This window comes from Kryptolebias marmoratus, linkage group LG22 (assembly GCF_001649575.2).
Source record: "Kryptolebias marmoratus isolate JLee-2015 linkage group LG22, ASM164957v2, whole genome shotgun sequence".
Classification (NCBI taxonomy): Eukaryota; Metazoa; Chordata; class Actinopteri; order Cyprinodontiformes; family Rivulidae; genus Kryptolebias; species Kryptolebias marmoratus.
Genome location: NC_051451.1, coordinates 13,816,010 through 13,838,894, shown reverse-complemented (window position 1 = coordinate 13,838,894; position 22,885 = coordinate 13,816,010). Strand labels below are relative to the sequence as shown.

Genomic DNA, 22,885 nt, shown 5'->3' with positions numbered 1-22,885 from the left:
TTACAGATGCTTGTTTAATCAGTTAAGTGTTTCTTTTACTTTTTCCACCACTTTTGTGGTATATTAACTTATCATAATGCTTGCCAAGAGCAAAGTATAATCGTAAGATTTTATTCATGAAACTGAGATCAAAGAGAAGTAACAATACTTATCTGCAGTTCTACTTTAATGTTCTATACGCATTACATAAACTAAAGCAAGTTAGTGTGTGTTTAAAGTGTTAAATGAACTGATAGTGGTTAATCTTTGTGAAACCTAGGTTTTTCCTTGGAAATGGCAAGCCACAGAAAACCTAAAGACTTGTTTTCTTTAAAATGTATTAGTTGCACTGAAAAAGAGAGCAACAATAAAAGGAGAAACTGATAGTTTGTGTAGCTCCAACGGCAGCCTTGTCACAAATGTTGTGCCCCTTTTTGTCCTTTTTCTCCCCTGAAGTAAAGACTGTGTTGGCCTATTAGTGAGCAAGCTGGATCTTATTAGTGGCTGTCTGGCTTAGTGTTGTTAACCTATTGTTGTGGTTTCCAACAGTGGTCAACACCATAATCGTTGTCTCATAAAACACTGCTGAATGAGAAACGCATGTTTGGTTCTCTTTTAAGCAAAGCTATAGCTCTCAAACAATTTTGCTTTTAAATTTAATTAGCAATTGTTCAAACTTTGTGAATTTTTATAGATGAGCTGAGCAAAGAAACGTCACAATATCACACAGGAGCATCATACGTACATGCAGTATGCATACACATGAACTTTGTGAAACCAACTCACCAGCAGTCTCACAAACGAGCTCTTTCTCAAAGGCCAGTTTTCTCACATGGACAAACAAGTCCAAACCCTTCGGAAAAATGGAACAAGCAATATACATGCAAACTGTAAATATAAAGGAATGAGCTTATATGTTGACTGTAGCTATGAAAATGTTTATAACGCAAGCAGGCTTATTTCATCACTGTCATGTGTCCACTACTTCCTCCAGATGCAACCCCACAAACACACACACAAACTAGACGTGTGTGCGCACACAGCAGGAGACTTTCCCCTCTCAAACTTGGTGGTGATTCCCAAACTTGAATTTTCCGATCCAAATACGTCGCTAAGGCAGGTTGCTGAGGAGTGGGAGTAACCCTGACTGCCATCTGTTGGGCTGTACAACTTCCTGTGTGCTTTTGTTTGTGTGTTCAGCAAGGCAGTGCTTTGTTAGTGTCATGTATGTTATGCAGCTGAGACACACTCTGACTATTGGATCCAGTTTGTTTGTACACAAAATTAAAAAATGGCACAAATGGGACAAACCATCATTCATGGGATCAAAGGATGTTTTTATTTTTATTTTTTTTACATGATTAATTTTGTTTATAGATGTAACACAATAAATGGAACAGACTTATTGTTAAAGCCTCTGCAAACAGCCTTGAAAAGCTTCACTGATGGAACTGGGACTGGTTCAAACAATTTAACCGCTCGTGACTTTGTGGCTCGGCCCACAAGTTCCCACAGCAAGGTCATTTGTATGCATATCAACGTGTACATGTTAACTGCCTGAGCACAAACCCTTTGTGATGGTGGTTCACGCTTTTTACATGAGGCTCACTGACTGTAACAGTTTAACCTGTACAACATGGATAATTAACCATGAATGGGAGCATTCATTCAATCTGACCCTAATTATGTAATCTGCTCTTGTAAGAGAACTAGCAGTTTTGTTTCGCAGCATTACAGCAAAGATATTGGTGTCCGATTTGCAGAAATGCCACAGCAAAGAGCCTGCAGATTCGATTCATTTTGAGGATTTGAGTGTAGAAAACCATGATGAAAAAACTAAAGTTGAACAAATGTGGTCAACCTAAAAAAAACTGGAAGTGACCAACAGATGCAGGGAGGTTTGGCACAATCTAATCACCTGCTAACAAACATAAATTTGTTCTTTTTGTGACTGTCATTTTTTGTTGTCGTTGTTGTTCTATCCATTGTTCTAGATATTTTTTTTAGTCGCTTTCCCCATGTAAGGGCTTCTGTGAAATGTTTACTAAACACTGACCTCAGTCGTATGCATAAAAGATCAGTGACAGAAACAAAAGATGACACGGAGGGAACGAACGAGGAGATGTGTGTAATGGAGAAGCACTGGAGTGGAGAGCTGTCACAGCTGCTCAGATGCTCACTTGTTTTGTTTTTTTTTTATTTTTTTAATGCTTTTTAGCAAAGTCAGATGGAGGACATCTCTGCAGAAAGACAGATGTACACACACTGTGGTCCCTGGAGTGATTAGTGTGTGTAGGGGTTGTGTGTGTGCGCGCATGTTTGATTTCCTGCAGTCGGAATTCCTTTTGTGTGTTTGCGTCTGTTTGAAACCACGCTAGTGTGAAAAATTTGTGAATGCTGCCATGCAAGTGTGATACCACCTCTGCCTGAGTGCTTTGTGTATTCCTATGCTTGTGAGGACAAACGTGTGTTTGAAGCCCTGAGAGAGATGATGGTTTTGACAACTCAGGATGTTTTCTGTGTGAGGTCATCCAGGAAAAGGAGTAAGGGGTGCCCCAAGTGTAGAAATTTAGTGAAGAAATGTTCTGAAAGAATATACACTTTACATTTAATGTGTCACTTTAATTAATTTATATTAATCTCATTATTTTTTTATTAGTCAATTGTAACGTGATCAAAGACGCAGCTTAAAACGGTGTATAATATTGTGCCTTATCCATCACACACATTATTGCACACACTGAAGGATACAAATCTGTGAGGTGTATACATGTCCTTTTTCTTAAACATGTCAGTACAAACCCACACAAATGCACATATCTGCTTTGCAAACGATCTCTTTCTGCTCATGTTGGTTACGCAAAGTGTCACCATAGCAATAGGGCAGGCTGCATGTTATGTGGTGGGTTGTGCTTGCGTGTCTGTTCGTTTTTATTTAGAGCGTGTGTTCATGTGTGAGACGGCGAGGAGATCAGGGGGCAGACAAAGATGATAAATCCAGTCCATTATGGATGAATTCCTTCTGTGCTGATGCACAGTCAGAATATGAGGGTTTCGTCGAGGTATGTGTGTAAATGTGCTCATTTCCTGGCAAATTGGTCACCTGAGCAGTTTTTTCCATACTGAGTCTACGAGAAAAGCCCAACCACTCTTTGCAGAAATATGCATTTGCGGTTTTAAATCTGAAGATTTAACTCAGAATTGAATGACTCACCGCGAGGTCAGAGAAAAATGATTCAATCTCATTTAACACGGCCTCTGAATTAATAAAATTTCTCACACGGCTGCCGACAAATCAGGTTAATCACACAAACATTTGTTCTCTGGCTGATTGGATTGAAACTTTCCTTTTTAAGGCAAATGCAGCCTAAATTCCTGCTCACATGGGACTGCTGTTGCTTTGGGTCCCTCTGTGATTGGTATTATTTTCAGAACTTTGTGCTCTCAATCCCTTGCAAATCTGTCCCGTCTATAATGGCTAAGAAGATGCCAAAAATATCCTGACATTATCGCTGCGAATTGGCTCTTTTTTTTTTTTTTTTTTTAACATGGATGCATGAAAGCTGCACTGAATTGTTGTTGAAATGTGGGAGTAAATATAGATGTAGCTGTTATTTTATAGAGGAATGGAAAGATCTAAGCATTTCCAGCCCATCAGCTGTCAGGTTAGGTGCTCGAAGGCTCCACCTTGAGGCAGAGGAGTGATAAACAGCCATTTTATTTTCAGCTGGTGTATGTCAGCATCAGCCTGGTGGTCATGGGATTCTCTGCAGCAGAAGGTGAAATCTGTTTGCAGTCTGCTGTTATGGGACACAGCTAAACCGCTTTATCTCTGTAATGAGTAGGCTAACCTTTCATTTATTAGATCACAGCAGTGTAGCTTCAGTCAGAACTCGTTTAATTTGAAACGTGTTGCTTTTAGGCTGTTTTTCTCTTAAATGACCAGGTTTACCCTTAAAGGGATAGTTCAGGTCTTTTGAAGTAGGGTTCTGTGAAAAGATTTTGAGCAAGTAAATTACATGTTTTAAATGGCTCCGTTGGCAGGCTGGTTTTAAGAAAGAATTATTGCTGAGCTACTGGTTAGTTCAACACAGTTGATTGCGGTTGTCTTAACAAGTCCTGTCTGAAAACTTTGATAGCAGTTCACACATGAGATTTTTTATTTTTTTTACTTTCATATCACCATCAATTATTAGTTATTCTGACATAAATATATTTCTGGAAGTGCTACAGCTACCTGCAATTTTCGAATTCTACCCATAAACAGACATATAATGTAAGATTAATTGCATTGGAAAGGTTTATAAAATCTAAAAAAAATAGTGTTTGCATGAATCACATCAATATTAAGACTGAAGTTGTTGGCAGCAATCCCCTTTGGTTTTAGCTAGCTGTTAACTGATCCGTTAGGTCAGAATTAAACCATTTCTTAAAAATAAAGTGGTTAAAAAAAACTAGTTAAAAAGAACTGAGCTATTCCTTTTTGGAGAACATTAAGCTTTAGGGGATTTTGAATACTTCTGTTGACTTGTAATTCAGTCTCTTTGCTTAGGACAGCTGTCTGTGTGCGTTTTTTTGCTTGCAGAGCTTGGCAGTATATACCACTCTTACATCATAGATTCAAATGTAATGATGTTAACACAATGCTATTCAAGGGCTTTTCAACACAGGCCGCAGAAATATGATCAAATAAAGCTTATATAACGTGTGTGTGTTCCCGTTTCCCGCCCTCTAGGCCAGATTAGGAGTTTTCTCTTGTGTGTCTTTGTTATTGCCTGTAGTGGATTTGGATCAGAATAAGGGTTTTGTTCCAGACTGAAAACACAAGATAAACACAAATGTCTACAGGCGCTCATCCACACACAGACTCACTGCATGAACCGCGTCCTGCTCCATAGCCTCGTGACCTGGAATATGAAATGTCCTGCCAAGTGTGACCCAGACCAACTGCAGCAATAAATTTTCTCAATCATACACACCGTCTGTACACCGTCATTTGTTTAAACAATCCCTTCTTGTAAATGCATTGGTTTATTGGTGAAAACTGCCTGTGAGAAATGAATTTTCATTTCTCCACTCTGATGGAATTCTGTTACAATTCACAGGCAGGCTGTCTTGTAATTATAATTCAAATGTCGAAAAGACAAAGCAACGGCAGCACATGGGTTTTTTTGTGTCTTGTGTAGATATCCTGGTGCACGTCTTTGTGTGATGGATGAAAGTAAGTGCAAGTATTGATTTTAGTTTTCCAGCTGTATGAAGAAAAAAGGTTTTGAGAGATTATTGTGCTCAGTATGGTGCTTGTTTTAGATGTAGCAGACACATCCTTGTGTTCAGATTCTGGTCCATTTTTTTCCTGGCCTAAAACCCAATTCAGTGCCGATATCCACTGTATCTTGTTGAAAACTTATTGAAGGTGTTGATTGCAGCAGCAGACATCTCTCACTTAACCTCTGTTATTGCTCTTCGTGCTCAAATCACTTGAACAGTTTCTCCTTCTAATATCTCAAACTTGCCTGTGTGCTGTTTTGCTCAACTTCAGAGGCTACGATTTCCCTTTGCAAATGTCTTGATTTTCAAATGGACTGGATAAAATCATCCTTTGAGTCTTCTTGTAAACCTTGTGAGAAGTCAGCCAATTTGACAACTCAAAATATCGACAAGCATTAGGGCAAGAAAAGACCTCTGTTAGAAATTTAATTGACTCTGCAAGAGAAAATGCATCAGTCAGTCACAACATTATCGGGATCATATTAACCTTAAAGTTCTAAGCAATCAGGATGAACAAAAGGATGCCTAGGGATGTCTGGTAATGTCTGACACCAGGATGCTGGCAGTGGATTCTTTGAGTCCTATAAGATGCCAATTAGTGTCTTCAAGAATTAGGTTAACTCTGGAACATTACATAGATGTTAAATCTGTCTAGGATTTGGTTAATTTGGAGACCCAGACAACGTTCCTGGCGCTTTGTAATAATTCTATAGCTAATTGAGTAGTTTTTGTAATAGGGGTGTAGACAAATGCCATTTAGGAGGGTTTGGCACCTGGTCTGATAGCAGACATGATCTGAATCAGTTTCTTTGCAGCTGCATCTAGTGTCATTAGGGTCCTGCTTGGCTCAGAGGTCAAAGAAATGTAGATTGAGGTCTTATTAAACTGGTGGCTCAGTTTCGGCTCCACAGTCACCCTGTATTATCATTATTCAAGGCTAAATGTGTGCCAGGGATATCTGCCAGCGTGGGCCATATTTGGGCCAAACATGCTTTTGCTAACTGTGAATGTTGAGGTGGGTGGAAGATCTTGCAGTATCATCCATATGACTGCCAAAAATCATTTTCCAGCATAACATTCACTTATAACAAGATAATTAGTTACGGTCACATTTCAGTGATTTTGTCACGGTTGATTGATGTTGATTCTGAAAGACTGAAAAACATTGAGTCATCTGCAGAATGTAGACATCTAATTGATTTGTAAAACAAAATCTCCATCATGACTTTTGATTGTTTACTTACAAAATACCAAAAAATTAAAAAATAAAACTTTTGAAGAACTCAGCAGCCACTGCCACATTTCATTTCATCTTCAGCATTAATTCAATCGTATAAGCCCCATTTTTTTTGAAAAGACCAAATTGAGTCTTGATCAGGCTGCAGGCTGGCAAAGAAACAAGTTTATCAGATCAATCTTGTCGTCCTGACGTGAGCTGCTTTGATAACATCAAAGCTGGAACAGACATCAGAGGTGGAAATATAAAAACTTTAAAATGCAAAACAGCCTCCTGACATGTGCTTGTGGGAAATGTTGCTTTTTTTCCAACTTTTTTTTTTTCCAGTTTCCAGTGTGTTCTTTCCTCACTGTTCTGTCTTCTCTTCCCTTTTCTTGTTTTCCTCCCTCCCTTGCTCCTTCCTCAGTAAAACCATCAAGGTGAAAATAATTGACGACGAGGAATACGAGAAGAACAAAACCTTCTACATTGAGATTGGGGAGCCTCACCTGGTCGAGAGTAATGACACCAAAGGTCAGGAAGAGGGTGAGCCTTTTGAATGTTGACCCCTTAAAGCCCCGGAGTGTCCGCCACACTGCAGTGGCTGCATGTTCTGAACCCAAGGAGGTGATTTGGCTTTAAATGTTCCTTTTTATGGACCTTTTCCTGTCCTTCTGATGATCTCTGACAGTGAACATGCAGCTGGCTGCGGGTCATCTCATCACACCACATCCACCACTCCAGTTATCATTTGTGTGTTTTGTTTATATACCTTGCCATGCCATTTGTTTTCCATGCATGCATTTACCACCTCCCTCTGTGTTTGTGTGTATGTGTGTTGTCTCATACAGGAAGACCATAACCATTAAGATCTTAGACCGGGAGGAGTACAATAAGCAAACCTTTTTCTACGTTGTGCTTGAACCCCCCCTGTGGATACGCAAGAAAAAGGAACAGACAGGTGTGACTGCCAATCAGCTCTAAGAATGCATTTTATCAGTCATTAGGGCATTCCCAGAGCTAAGTTACAGTACTTTTGTTTGTATTATGCAATAATTCTCACAATTACATGGTCAGGAAAAGATTTCCAGGAACATTTTACAACAAAATAAAAAACAAATATTTAAGTACCGCACAACTCATAGCTTTAAAATGATTTTAAACTATGTCAAATTTCTCCTGCATGCCACTAAATTAGACAAACTTTGCATTTTCTCATAAGCTGACACAAGTTCCCAAAGTATTATTGAAATGTCCATGACATGCTTTGTTGAAAAAGCTAGGCTATTACTACTTTCAGCTAATGTTTTGCTGATCTTAGCTAGCGTTTGGCTGTTTTTAGTTTTAACTCAGTTTCAGCTTTTTCAGCAGTCATTCAACACTCAGCATTTACCTTGCATTTTAGCAGAAAATGCAATTTCTCCATTTTTTTTATTATTATTTTTATTACAATTTTAAAAATAGTGGTTGAATAAAGAAGTGTCTTGGTGGTGAAAAAGTTCCAAAACAAACACTAATCAACAAGAATTTACTCAACAGAAAAATCGAGGGAAAAATAGGTTGTTTATGCTTTTAACTGCTTTTTGTCATCCTTGTAGGTGGTACATCACAGTATTGTTTGCCAACTCTGTGAACAGTTCACACAAATCATAAGAAATGGAGACGGAAAACAAGATGTGGCATTTATTTCCACTAAAATATCCCAGGCAAGAGCACAAAACAAAATCAAAGCAGCAGTTAAACTTACATCTTGTTTCTCTTAGTGAGAAAATGTAGTTATTTGCATTCACACAGAATTTAAATCCCAAATTAACAGGCCTGTTGATCTGGGAATTTCACAGAACTCTGAAGTGATGCTGTTCTTGCTTCTTTGTGCTTTCCTTTTACTTTCCTCCTTTGCTTTTTCACAGGGTTAAGTACAGGAATCACACCTGTCTGCTCTTTTCTTCTTTTCCCTCACTGTTTTTTTTCCTCTGTCATCCATTCAAACGTTTAAATCTGTTTTCTGCTGTAGTTTGAAAATGTCACAGCTTCCTTCAAAGTGCTCACATAGGTGGAATTATAGATTATTGGGATTAAAAAGAACATTCAGAGGTCTATCTAGGAGCATTTTCTCTTGAGGTTTGACTGTCATGTGAATTACATTTATTGGTAGCTAATCTTTTGAGACTGAAAGGATCGTCGTGGAAAAATAAGATTTAGTGGCATGTTTTCATTCACAGTAGTCGAATAAATCAGAATGTGATCAAACACATTTACTACATGACAATTCCGCTGCACTTAGTGAAGACATGTCACTAAATCTGGTTTGTTTGGTTTTTCTTAACAGTGATAAATTGACACCGTTAAGATGCACATAAATTGTTACAGCGAGTGTCGGTGGATAAAGACAAATCAGAGGATAAAACTAGAAAAATTGCTAAATTATAAAAGTATGCTCTGATTTGTGATTCTGTAATATTGCATGATCAAAACTCTAACTCGTTTCTTTCAACATAAGATGATCTTAATTTAAAACTCTGGCTTTAAAGGTGAAGGGCGATATGAATTTATTCAAGGAAAGATGGGGTTTTTTAATTTAAATTTGGCTTTTTCAATTGCATTAGTTTCCCATTGTTTAAGTAGATTTTCCTCTTAATGTTTTTGTTTGTCAAAAAAACAATTATCCTTAGCTGAATTGGTAATATCACTGAGTGATCCACAAATCAACAGCGTGTTTGAGTCAGGACGGTTCTGATCAGGTTGCTCTCTAAAAAGACTTATGCCGTTAAACTCAACTCAGCTCTTTATAAACTCATTAAACTCACAAGCACACCTCGCACGCAGTGGTGCTATCAGTGTGTAAATGGCAGAGTGTGTTTACCAGCCATCAGCAGTGGTTGTAGTGATCAAAGACAAAGGCTGGATTTTACATTATCACAGTGAGGGGATCAAACACACCTCCGGGACACAGACAGACGCACACAGACTACAGGCCGAGGTCGCTTTGGGTGTATTTAATGAGTGTGTTTTATGAACTGATGTGGTGGTTCTCTGGGCTAAATGAGCCCTGCATGGATTTTTATGGCCTTGGCTCATTTCTGCCTGTCTGTGCGTGCGTGTGGTATTACACACACTTATCATGGTGTGCTGCTTTTTTTTTTTTAACCTGTCCTTATGTAAGTTGATCTCTAAGAAGAAAATGTTAATGGGTTTTTAGTTTGTTTTTTTTTTTTTAAATGGTGAAACACTTGACTTTAATTCCTTTCAGTTCTAAGCCAACATGTCTTTTTTCAAGTGCATAAAATTAAAATATGAAAAAAAAAATGTTGGCGTTAATTTTATTCCACTAGTCGGAATACTTTTTCAAAAGTAAATTTTCATGGGAGCATTTAAGCCTAAAGTTTCAGAACACGTGCCATTTGAAAAGTTCTAATTATTTTAGCGTACAAGATAATCACTGGGAAAATTTATGGTTGACTAGTGAGGTAGTATCATATTTAATATTTGTTTGTTTGTGTCAGATTTATTTATAGGCATGTGTTCACAGATCAAAAGATTGACAACTTTTGCAAACCCCAAAAGAATCTGTCTCGTGACTTAGTCTTTTGAAATTAAACTGGAAATGTCCCCACCATATTAAATTGTGTGGCAAGGACCAGGCAGTAGGACCATGTGGCATGTCCCTAAAGCAGTGTTGCCCACCTTCCTGCAGCCTCTGCTGCTACGTATTGAGAGGAAGAGTCTGTGTTGCCCATTTATCTTAAACAAAACTAACTCGGTGCTGAGTTTACCGTGATTTTGTTGACTTCGAAACTGAGAAAGTAGTGAAGTTGAGAAACTATCAAATTCGAGTTATAGAGATGAGACTTCTGTTTAGTAAGAGAAACATCTTTCTTTATTTAGTTTACATGGGCTTCAGTATAGCCACAGAGTGCAGATGCAGCTTGTTTTTGTATAGAATTTGCTCCAGCTACAAAGGTAAAGGCATGTTTAATCAAAAAGGCCTGTATGCCATATTTGTGAGCTGTATATACTTTCACAGCAGTAAGTTTTGTATGACCCCCATCTACTTGGAGTCCAAAAAGCAAAACTTACTGTGCCTACGCACGGTCCAGGTGCAAACTTAGCATCCTGTGAAAAGAGTACATTTGAGTTGCAGCATTTTTAAGGCCAAAGTGGAGTTTGCTTGAGGCAACATTGTTCTTTTTATTTTGGAAAAAAACATTTTCCATCAGGCGGCTGAAGTATCACAACCTAGTAGCAAACTTATTAAGATAAATGATAACAAAATCCTTTTGCTTTGAAACTAGTTTTTTAATGGGGAGCATAATTGACTGAAGAAGATACCATTTTTTATCAAATACGCAAATTTTGCAGTATCCAATTTAAAAAAATTAAAAAAAAAAAATTATTTTTTATAAAAGTATAAGCCAATAACATGATGGCCCACTTTCTCTCTGTGGTAACAAGCTGTATTATATGTAGTTCTCTCCTGGATCAGTTTAGTTAATAATGGACATTTTCGTTTTATAGCCGAGGGAGATGAATTGGTAAAAAATACATGATTCCAGGCTTTTCTGTCCCCAGTTCCCGATTAGTGATCAGAGAGGCAGTTGTCATAAATTAACTCCTCTCACTTGGAAAGCGCCATCAGGAGACTTCTAAATGTAAAATTGATTTTTTTGAATGCAATTTGGCACAGTCTGACAGAGTATTTGGAGGGGAGGGTAAAAAAAAGCTTTTAAGCATCCAGCACCAGAGTCAGCAGCTGAAAACCGACCAAAACAGCCACATTTACTCTGATGTTAATTAGTGTATAATTGTGCCTTAAGATATACATTCTGTAAAATGAGGTTGTTTTTTTGTTTGTTTGTTTTTTAACAGGGTTGTACAATTAAAAGCAGGATCAGCTTTTCTTTTTGCAATCTAGTGTGGTATTTTTGTTTTCAAACCACAAGCTCTATTATTAAGGTGCTTCTAAAATCAAAAATAAACTGTTGCACAATAACCAAGCAGTGCCTCAGATATTTGTTGCACTAAATTTTGGAGTTAAAGCATTGTGGAAAGTAACATGTGAGTTTTCTAACTTTGGATTGTTTTTGTACCAATTTGAATTTACAGAAACAAAAATCAGTAACAAGGCTTTTACCAGAGCAGCCATACAAAAAACTGATGATTAGTGCCTTTTTATAATCAAACTAAAATATGGTCTTCAGTATTTTTAGTAATCATGCTTAGTGCTTCTTTAAAACTAGCTTTTTAAAAGTTGATGTCCCATTTATATCCAATAATAGGTCAGTGCAGTGATGTAATTAGCAATGTTCCTTCACAAAAAAATTAACTTGACCTGTTTTTAAGTCTCACCTGGTCCTGTGACAATAATCCCCAGTCCTTTTTCCAAATAAAAAAAACTAGCATTCTTTAAAAGAATAAATATCATTTGCTCCCTTTCATGCCAGAGTTTTAAACTAAGATCATATGTTGAGAAAAGATGAAGTTATAGCCAATTTAGTCAAAAGTTAAAAATATTGTGATCTCAGGTGATATTCTGAGATGTGACATGATCTGTTTGCTCAGAGTATGTTAATGACTGTCAGCTACTGCCACATCAAACCTCAAGTCATCGTCTGTAAATCTGATGAGGTTAAAGCGATTTTCTGTTGGCTAAGGTCAGTTAGCTGTGGCAGCCATCTTGAATTGGGTTGATTCCAAACAATGAGTTGTAGATTACTTATTGAAAGTTTTATTAAAATCTGTCCAGGGTTTGAGATATATTGCCAACATGACAAACTAACACATGTGCACAACTCCCACAGACATAAGTAAAAACTCTATTCACCTTTAATGATGGGCGTCATTTTTTTTATGCAACACTCTTTAACTAGTAAAATTGCTTAGAAGTTTCAACCCAAGTGCAATGACATTTAAGTTTCTTATTGTCATTGTGTTCAAAACATATAAACAAATGTAGCATTCAGGATTACAACACAACAAAACAGTAGTTTACTCTGCTGTCTTTTAAACAGTTTTTTTGGGGAAGTGATGATACTAAAGCGTCAGGTTTTTGCTCAGTAAAAGACTTCAGATCTTAAGCAGATTGTGGATTATTTTCTTCAAAATGCATCATGTTTTCTATGCAGCTCTAGAGCTACTTTAATGTTAATAGTTCAGGTTAAGGTCCTGAAATAAACCTTGATGATGATGATCCTTGTTTTCAGAAGCATAGACTCATCAGAACACGGAGAGCACATGTTGAATGATTTCCTACCCAGAGAAGTGTTTCTATGCAAAAATTAGTTTACGTTTTTGATGGAGCGGTAAACTTTGAGAGTGATGTGAACATGTACCCATGTGAAATTATTTATCACATTCAGCTCTCGACAAACACTGAATCAGAAACTTTCTTGCCAAAGATCACAAGAATCCATCATCTAACAGCAGTTTCTGATTTGGCCTTTCTGCTGAAATTTCTACAGACTCCCTGAATCTTTTACTATTATCATCCCGTCAATAATAAAAGACATTAAGTTCTTTGCAATTTTGCTTTGATTTCTTTTTCACAAGGCAATAATCATCTGGCAGAGTTTTGCACAGAATAAAGCACAAGTAATCTCTGCTTGAAAAGATAAAGCCTTGGGTGGGTGGTTCTTTTAGGAGGCCTTGTATCTTCAGAACTAAAACTTTATTTTCTCTTAAAGTATTGACAGCATCATGGTTTGATTTCATTTTTTTGGAGTGCAGTAAAGTAGTCCGTAAGGTCACGCTGAAGCATTTTCTTATTAAAGCTTTCTCAAAGGTTGAAATTAATTTAAAAACTCAGTTTTAATTTGCCTTTTCATAAATTAGCTCGTCTTCAATTTGTAGCAGTTTTATTTGAAGTGTTTTTTATGAACTTTCATGAAGCAGATATGAACTTGTTTCCACCTCTGGGTGGTTTGTGAAGCTGTGAAGTGATCTAGCATTGGTACAGAATATTTTTCAGGTTTTCAGATAAAATTCAGATTTTTGGTCTGGGTCTTGATGAGCCTCAGGACAGCAGGAGGCAAAAGAGAATATAAGCATCTGTCAGTCGTCTGTGTGGGATAATATTGTAGCGTTAGATTGAGGCTGAAAACCCATGAACCCTGCACAGTGGTGACCCCATGTTCCAACACCCCAACACACACTGCCAGTCATGCCAGGGTGCGAACAGGAAACCCAGAGTTAAACGCACATTGCCACAAATCAGATAAATGCACTTTCATATGTGTGAGTATGTGTGAGAAATATTTTAATGGTGGCATCGTCATCCTCTGCCATCCTACTGTCCTATGCATGCCAGCCTTTGTTTTTAAAGTCAAACTGAGTACCAAAAAAAAAGCTAATCCCAGCAACAAAACAATTCCATTCAAAACTGAAGGCACATTTTGTGGGTATAATCTTGTTGGGCTTGTAAAAGTTATGGTTTAATTTAAGAAACTTTCTAGAGTTGTAACATAAATAACTAAAAAAAACATTTTAAAGCCATGTAAATCTGACTGGGTGTTTGCATTGGTATCTGTATGCAACTATGCAATTGAACACATTATTATTAATCCCAGCAGATATGAGCTGATGTCAAAACAACAAAAACTAATTAGAGAATCAAGACGTGTGTGGTGTTCAGCTTTTCTCCCATTGGCTTTGATCATTAACATGGACAGACTATTAGATGTAGACTATAATAGCATATACAACATTAGACAGATGTTTTGAGTTATTTTTATTAGTGTAATTTGCTCTAAAATGATTAGAACAAAACACAAAACGAAGTAAATGAAATTGTCTTTATAGCAGCCATGTACAGTTAATTGTAACACCCGCATTACCATTGATTTATTATATCCGGACAGTAATGCAACTGTTTGCTGTAATTTTTTACATGGTGTTAAGTACTTTTTTATATATTTAAACTGTTCAACACAGATAAATGATGCTGATTAAGTTCTAAACCAATGTAATCAAGCTTTGAGGTTTTTGAAATTAAAGTTGGATCAATATAAGTTAAACTAATTATGGTTTACATTAAGGAGACAATGAGTCATTGAAGCAGATTTACTTGTAACAGCGTGCTTCTTGGAAGAAAATGCCTACACCCAGAACTATAGATAAATTGTTTGGTTAGCAGCAACATGGGTTAACTCAATGCTCCATTACTTGTTTTAAGTCAAAATCCAGTTATGGTTTTGGCTTAGAGCCACTCGTCTTTTGGTTGTGTGCTTTTGGTCCGTGTATCTTTTTAAAAAGGTTCACTGAAATCCTGTACTGTCGAGGTGACCAATTTCAAAAGATATAATGGCTCACTAAATTATTTTAATGTAAAAACATAAATAAATTAAAATATGTAAATTTAATATCATTTACATCAACATGTTTACATTACTTTGTAGACAAGCAACATTGATTTTGCTAGAAGCTAATTATCTGAAACTGACAGAGGAGAGGGAGCAAATCAACCAACCCCAAATGAAAATGAAATTATCTTCCATAATTTCAATTCTTGAATGTCAAACTGTAATTACTAATCACTGAAAAGAGGGAAAGCATGATTAAAGTCAACTATATCACAAATCTACAGTTACGGCATACAACTGTTAAAATACCTAATGGCACATCCGTATTTTTTTTATTTCTTAGCATTATGCTCCAATAGAGACGTTTGGTCATCTTTTGAAGTTGGATTCCTAAGTTAAAGATGTTTTTTTTCCTTTACATTCTGGCTGCTTTTTCACTCCTTTCAGTCCAGATCCTAATCATTCTCAGATAAATATTTTTAACTTTTGTTTTTCTCTCCGTTTGATCAAAGATTCATGAATAGTAATAAAACAAATGTGTCGAGGGAAGCAAAGTATACAGTAATTTAAAAGTGATTTCAAACGTCTGCACAAAATGAGAATTGATGGCTGTAATTCTCAGTTTAGCATCTTTTCTATGAACCCGTTTGCCAGCTGATCATTCTGGTAAATTAGAAATGAGCACGCCACCAGGTTTATTCATTCACATCCCTCCCTGTAATAGACAGTCATGAGGAGTAATTCTCACTGTTAGCTTTGGAGCCATGTACTGGTCATTAAGCATCATTAAGACTATTCATTGCACTGATTGTGTGAACTGGATATAATAACTTTCCACACTTCAGAACTTAAATACTTCTTCCTCTTAACATACCCATTTTCTCATACCTTCTCAACCTTTTTTCCCCCTCCACCTGCAAGTGTCTTTCAGTCCATTCTCCTCTTCCCTCCTCTTACTGTCATATTCCATCACTTCTGTTGAACTACAGACTCCATGAAACCCAAAGACAAAAAGAGGTATACCATGCACTATACCTTCTACTCTTCATATTTTTTGAACTCTATAGAAGGCAAAATTAAAGTTCAATTTTTTTTTTAATCCAGACAGTTGGAAACATTGACTAGCAATCACATCTTGCCATTTGATTCAGTTTTTCTAGTCTTTCAAAAATTTAACATTTCTGGCCAAAATACTGATTTTCTTTTTTCCTTCATTTTTTAATTAACTTTTAATTTGATCTAGTGTGCCTGAAACACAGGTTACAAAAAAATAAACCTAATAGGCTAAGTCCCAAATGCTGTGATATTGTACAACTACAAAATATGTTGAACCCAGAATCAATTCCATTCCAATTCCAGAAACAAACAAAAAGCAGCTGAGGTGATTTAAAATAGAGGGCAATAATTAAAATACTAAAATGGATTCAAAGAGGCAAGGACTCAAACATCACCAGCGAACAGAAAAAAGTAGAGATGATGCAGTAGATCAGTGGTGTCCAATCCTGGTCCTCGAGGGCCTCTATCCTGCATAGTTTAGTTGTTTCTCTGCTTCAACACACCTGATTTGAATGAATAGGCGATTAACAGCTTCTGCAGCACTTGAAGGTCTGCTGAAGAGCAGGGAAACATCAAAAATATGCAGGATAGTGGCCCTACAGGACCAGGAATGGGCACCACTGCTGTTGATGTACCAGACTAATGAAGACGAATACAGCAAAAAGGAGGAAGAAAAGCCACAGACCAGAGGTGAAACTTGAAGCTGAAAATTTCATGAAAAAATATGAATATAAAAATATTTTTTGCACCTCTGGTGGAAAAATAAGAGACTTGGACTTAACAAACCTAGGTAGGTTTAGTAGCAGTACATTTACCTTTTTTAAATTAATCATAAATAAAAGAAACATGTATATATTTTGAACCCTGCAGACCAAACCCTGTAACTACAAACAGCTTAATGTTTACAGGTCAGACAGAAGGTGTATTGAAGAAAAAAGTCCTGGACAAATGTTACATTTTCTAAAGACTGAGAGATTTAAAGATCAAACTGATACCTATTCTGTTTCATTCAGGATCAGTCGACATGAAAACTAAGTAAAATGTATAATCTTTATTTCAGTGGTACCAGGCTAAGTACATCCTTTAAAAATAACATTCTGTGCTTTATTTTTAAAAGCTGCAGCAGGGATGGCAGCGCAAGAGATGCTCCCAATTATCCCCAAATGGACTCATTTGTTGACAATAATACCAGCACTCGTTTGACTGTGATATCCTGGATGCTCCTAACACAATAAGTAATATAGTCTTGGCTGGTGTGTTGTCAGCTGAAGCCCATTTTAAATAAAACAAATTCAGTAAGAGGGAGAAATAAATACAAAAAAACGAAGGTTTTAAGTGCATGATGCAGAAACAAAGAGGATAAGGTGACAGAGCAGAAAAACAAGGATTAAGGATGGTTGCATAACGAAATGCAGATATTAAAAAGGTATTGCCCCTGTCATCTTTTACGTCAGATGATTTAAAGATGCAGGACACGGAGTCTAACCCTTTTTCAAAGACATTTTTAATAACCTTTAACCCAAAATTTCATGTGGATTCAGACATTTGAGCAATAGCTTTTGTTTCTGCTTTGGTTTTGTTGCACATATACTTGTATTTAATTAGATTCAGCTGCAAAGGAACAGAGAATTGCAGCGGAGGGAAGACACCCAGTTGATGAATGGGACAGACAGTAACTTTGACAGGAGGCAGCATCTTTCCCTGCAACATTCAGCCTCTGTCGGGACCATTTACACTTACACAAACATGGAGACTGAGTGCAGCCAAAAAGGATACTGTCAGGTCATCTTCATCACACCTGAGGTTTGGTGTAGGCTGGTAATTGAGTTCATTAAATCACCATTACGATCTCTAACAACGTGTGCGTTTTGTGCATGCTCATCATTGTAAGTTCAAAATAATTAAGAGAACCTGGAGGGGCATGTGGAATGAATTGTTACCAAGTGGATTCAATGTAAAGGTCACATTTGAAGTGACTTTCAGATAAAACTATCCAGATGTCAGACAGAAACTTTCAGAAGTTGTGCTTTTAAACAAAACGGTTTTTTTGTCCCCAAACGGAGCCATTTAGCAGATATCACACAGCCACGAGTTAGAGGTTATTTAAGTTCATGTCTCACTGGATAAAAATCCCACCAGCTCCAACTAACAGCTGACTGCTGATTTCAGAGTCATAGTTGGCTTTCAGCACTGGATCAAATGGCAGAAGTCACAATAATTATCAGCTCCAGCTCCTTTTGGTACAGGGCAGATGGTTGAACAGACTAATTTTCCCTAATGTAATTTTGCATTAGGAGCTGCATGAGTGGTTTGAAAGCAGGTTTTAAAATTATTCGGCCGGCAGTTCAACTTCAGTGTGTTGGGCTGGCTCTCAATATCCATCTAGTAACATTAAAAAAATTTCAAGTCTACCAGAGCCTGTTTAATTTATGAATAATATTACTCTTTTTGCAAAAGCCTCTATTGTTGTCCCTACAAGCGATTGTATTTTATTAATGTGTGACACCAGTGCAGAGGGGGTGCATAAAAAGGGCCGTGATTAAAGGCACAAAATGCCAATGTAAAAACATGAATGAACAGATGGGATAGCAGAACAAAGGGAACTTCATACACACTGAATATGTTGCAATTGTTGTACTTTAGAACTGACTGCTGCAAACACGTTCTTGTACAATTTAATACAGAAAACTGAATCCAGAAACATGTCTGTCTGAATTATCTAAGATGTGCTTCAAAACTTTGCACTGATACCAGTGATTTCTTTACAGAACATTGAGTACACAAGTGTTGGGGGATGCTTCTTGATGCATTTTCTGTGGTAGCATCTTTACAACATTTGACAAAATATCAACAAGCAGGTCAGCAGAAAAGCATAAAAAACAATAATTGCTGGGATGCCCTCCTGCTCATTCATCGTAAATTCTCTGGAAGGTTATCTGCTTCGGTTTCCATTCTCACCCACAGATAATCCAGTTATTTTTTATAGTGGGGAGGTTAGTGAAGGCACTGCACAAGGTCCTGAATTAATTTTATAGATCATAGCTTTCTCACAAACCCCTGAAATGGCTCTGATGGTTTGCCTTTGTTTTCAACTATTGCCTCCTTTCTTGTGGGCTAATATACTGTTTAATATCCAGTAGAAGTGATCATTGAGCCAACAACAGGTTAATAGCTTTAATTACCCTTAAAAAGGATTAATGCGGTAAACCTAAAATGCAAAGAAAGAATAAATGTAGCCTGTTTATAAGACAACAATGTAGAGACATGTAAGCTGCAAGGAGAAATTGTAGTTACAGATGCAGGTTTTGTTTGTACTTGTGAACATATAAAGAGCTGAACACACTGCATTCAGTGATGGGAGGACAAATTTGACACAAGTGTTCCTGGCCTTAATTTGTATGCCTGTGCGATTGCGCTTATATACTCCATGCAGGAACTCAACTAAGAGGAACAAAATGACCAGAGTTCATGTAGCTTCACAATGCTCTGCACAATAACTGAGGGCAATAGCCTGGATAACTGTACCCCTATGGAACATTTGATTCCAGTCATTCTCTCTGCTCCTTCAGCCTTTTGATCCTAGTGCCGAGTTATGGCTCTGTCAGTAATTGAGATTCGCTGCAGAGAACATAAAGGCAAGGAAACGACGGGGAAATGGGACTGGTGTGAGAGACAGAGCACCAAGGTTAATAAAACAAAAGATGCATTATTCTTTTTGTAAAGTGAATAAAACAACTAGACTGTAAAGCTTCTAATATGGGTTAAAACCAGTCAAATCTTGACATCAGTTTTGCAAAATAGTTGGGTCTGGATGGGACTTTAATGAATCAATGTGCAGTTTCTAATTCCTCAGAGGCATGAAGCAACATATTGCATAGGAATGTATCTTAGAGGAGCTCAATGCTACTGGATTAAATAACTTTTAAAACAAAAACTTTCTGAGAAACTCAAAACCACTGCTGCTTATATATTTTTTTGGAACTGAATCTTTTGAAGGTTACAAATTCTTAATCCCAACATGACCAACACCTCATTTTGTACTAACTATGGCATCCCTGTGATCATTCTAGAGGAAAAGCAGAAGGAAGAAGGAGAGGAGGAAGAGCCACTGACAGGAAAGGATGAGGAGGAGCGACGCATAGCAGAAATGGGCCGTCCCATGTTGGGTGATCATGTCAAACTGGAGGTCATTATTGAGGAATCATACGAGTTCAAGGTAAGGGACACTGGTGTTGTATGAATCAGGTTTGCCATTTGACTGAGCTTACTGCGTAGTCGTTTTAGCATATAAGGTTTATTCAATAAATGGGGAGTTTTGTGGGGAGCACAATACAGGGATAATGAATCATTTCCACTATGAAGACCAAGCATTCTAACTGGGTAGGACAGACTAAAAAAGGAGCTCAAAGCAATGATCCCTTACTCCCCATCTTCCCAATCTGGCTTCTGCTCCACCAAGTTATGTAAATGGTGTCAGTATGAAAACCACATCGTTCTCAGAACCAACCTTTTAATAAGAGTTTTTTGTTTTGTTTTTTCCTGCATTCAAATAGAGTACTTGCCCAAAAATTCAGCACAAAACCATCGTTTTGTGCAATCACAAATCTGATACATAGTTGCATAACATCTGTGGACAGTTTCCTCGCTGCTCTTCTCCCACTCACTCTTAAGACTGGCTTAGATGTAATTACCATCCATGTTACATTTTGTGTGTACTAATGCATGTTTTTTTTCTTTTTTTTTTTTGTCGTTGCTCCTCCTACGTTCTTACTTGAGACGAGCAATTAATAACCCCAGTAAGAGCTTGCCACTTGACAGGATACTATACTTTGTCAAAGGCTTCAGTGCATGAAATTATACTTTTGTAAGTGTCTGTGTGGAACTGGAGCCTATAGTTATCTGAAGCGCTGCCCATCGGAAGACAGTGGAGTGTTATTGTGTTTGACAGTAGATGATAAAAAAAGGAAAAGAACAGATCTGAAACGAGCAAGTCTAATTTGAAAAGGAAAAAAAAATGTTAGATAAAAGGAAAAACTATTTTAGTGACTGATAGCAGTGCTTGTTGTGAAAGAAAGAATAGCACAAGAAAAATGCAATACAAAATACAAGTTGTACAAAAAGTTGTTTCCGTGAAAATATTTTTTCTCTGACCTGAAAGTGATTTTTTTTTTTCGACTTAACATGGAAAGTGTTTTTTTTCCAAAACAATCTTGTCTCTTCTAAAACCACACCACCATTTCTTTATCCACATAAAAACACAAAAAATTACCCAAAATTCTATTGTCGCCTGTATATAACACAAATACTGCCACAAAGTTATTCCAAAAACAAGAAACTGTGGAGAATAAGCATAAAGCTTGCATGCTTGGTGCAAAATGTAATACACAACAAGAGGAAACCATTGGGTTGTAGGTTAGATTAGACATGGGGCTATAACATCAGTTTTTAAAGGTTGCGGTTTGCCTGTCTACATGAAAATGCATTGGCAGTGAACCATTTTCAAAAAAATACTGTTCGAGCTTACTAAAACGTAGTTTCCGAGTCGAGACGAGGCTACAACTATAACCTTTTGAGACCTATTTTGCTTCCCTGAACAAGTCAGGATAGGTCTGTGGACTGTACAAAACATGTTCAATAAATTTAATACGTAAAATCATTCTCAGATATTGAGATTTCACCTGATCAGTTCCGCCTTTTTTGAGCTCATTTCAGAATGAGCAGTTTTAGGGCTACGTCACTATTATGCACATAAGCTGCTGTTGGCCACTCCCTTCACCCGACACCCCACTAACGTGCTATATTCAAGAACATAAAAACTCACTGAAGGAATAAACACTGCGGATCTGACGCATCGTTATTAATTCAAATTGAGAATTCTGACTTTGGGACAGGGGCACTTAGCAGATCCTAACCGACATTTGTCAAGTAGGAGAGCGGCAGTAAGTGGGTCCAAAACCTGACTGGTTGCAGGTCGGAACAGCGGCAGTACGTGTTCTTTATTGCATTTTCCATTTGCAGCAGACATTGTGCAGCGGTTAAACCAGCAGAACCAAAGTTAGTCTTCTTGTAATGAAGTGGGTGGAGCTTCACTTGGGTTGCTCGGTGAGGGGCTGGGCTCGGCTTGGGGTTGCTAGGTAACGGATTGTGACACAGCAGTCCAGAGGTTTTTGAAACAGGTCGTTTTGTAGACACCAGAAAACATTTACTTATTGTCAAAAATCAGCTGGGTGTTATTGTTTTTTGGTGTGTATTTGGATTGTTTCTAGAAGCAGTAGATACCCAAATGGAAGTACCAAAACGTGCAAAAAGTGAATTTTGCATAATAGGTCGCCTTTAATGTGTACCCGCATCAAGTGTTTGTCTTTTTTTTTTGTTTGTTTTTGGTTAGCTAATATTGGTGTTTGTAGCGCCACATACAGGTGACAGAAAGCTGCAGTACTATTCGCGCTGACAGCAAGAATTTCACGTCTGCATTTCTGCAAAGGCACATTTATCCAGATACAGATGTTTGTTTTTTACCAGTTCAGTTACATAAAACCTGAAAGAAACCCATGCAAACATACAGCATCACAGAATAAGACTGTATGCAAAAAACTTAGTTAATTGTGCTCAAACAAGCACTCTACATTCCATAGACAGAATAAAGCTGGTTGTGAATCTGAGTCCACAGCAGCAGAGAGGCACGATTTACATCCCTAAGCTCCATTCAGCACAATTAGCATTCCACTTTTCTCTCTCTCTGAAGTGCACAGAAAAGAACACAATCCCCAGTGCTCCACTGATTAGGGATGCGAGTACGATGTGTGCATGCAAGCAGTTTTGTGTAATTCCTGTATCATAGTTCATTCCTCTTTAAAGAATAAAGGAAATTAAAAAAAGGCTTCAAAAAATGAAAAAACGAGGAGTGTAGCCTATCTACTAGTTTATTGTTGCTCAATGTATCATAATTTATAGGAGTCAAAAATTGTTCATTTATTAACTTGGAGATTCTGAAAACTTGTGTATTTTTTGTGCTACTGTGCTGCTTTACATCATTAAACATTGTAGCCGATAGTTTTATGTAAAACGA

General features: G+C 37.3%; 1 protein-coding gene across 5 annotated transcripts in view; it reads left to right on the top strand.

Annotated features, from left to right (window-relative positions):
• The window catches only part of slc8a1b (solute carrier family 8 member 1b), a 125,711-nt gene that overhangs the window by 77,918 nt on the left and 24,908 nt on the right, over positions 1–22,885 (top strand). For 3 of the 5 annotated variants that reach the window (XM_017430388.3, XM_037973421.1, XM_017430379.3), the window contains exons 5-6: positions 6,894–7,012; positions 19,887–20,032. In XM_017430388.3, coding sequence (XP_017285877.1) covers positions 6,894–7,012; positions 19,887–20,032 — 265 coding nt within the window. Of the gene's footprint in view, positions 1–6,893; positions 7,013–7,317; positions 7,428–19,886; positions 20,033–22,885 lie in introns of all 5 variants that reach the window. The other 2 variants (XM_037973423.1, XM_037973422.1) reach the window with 2 other exon arrangements.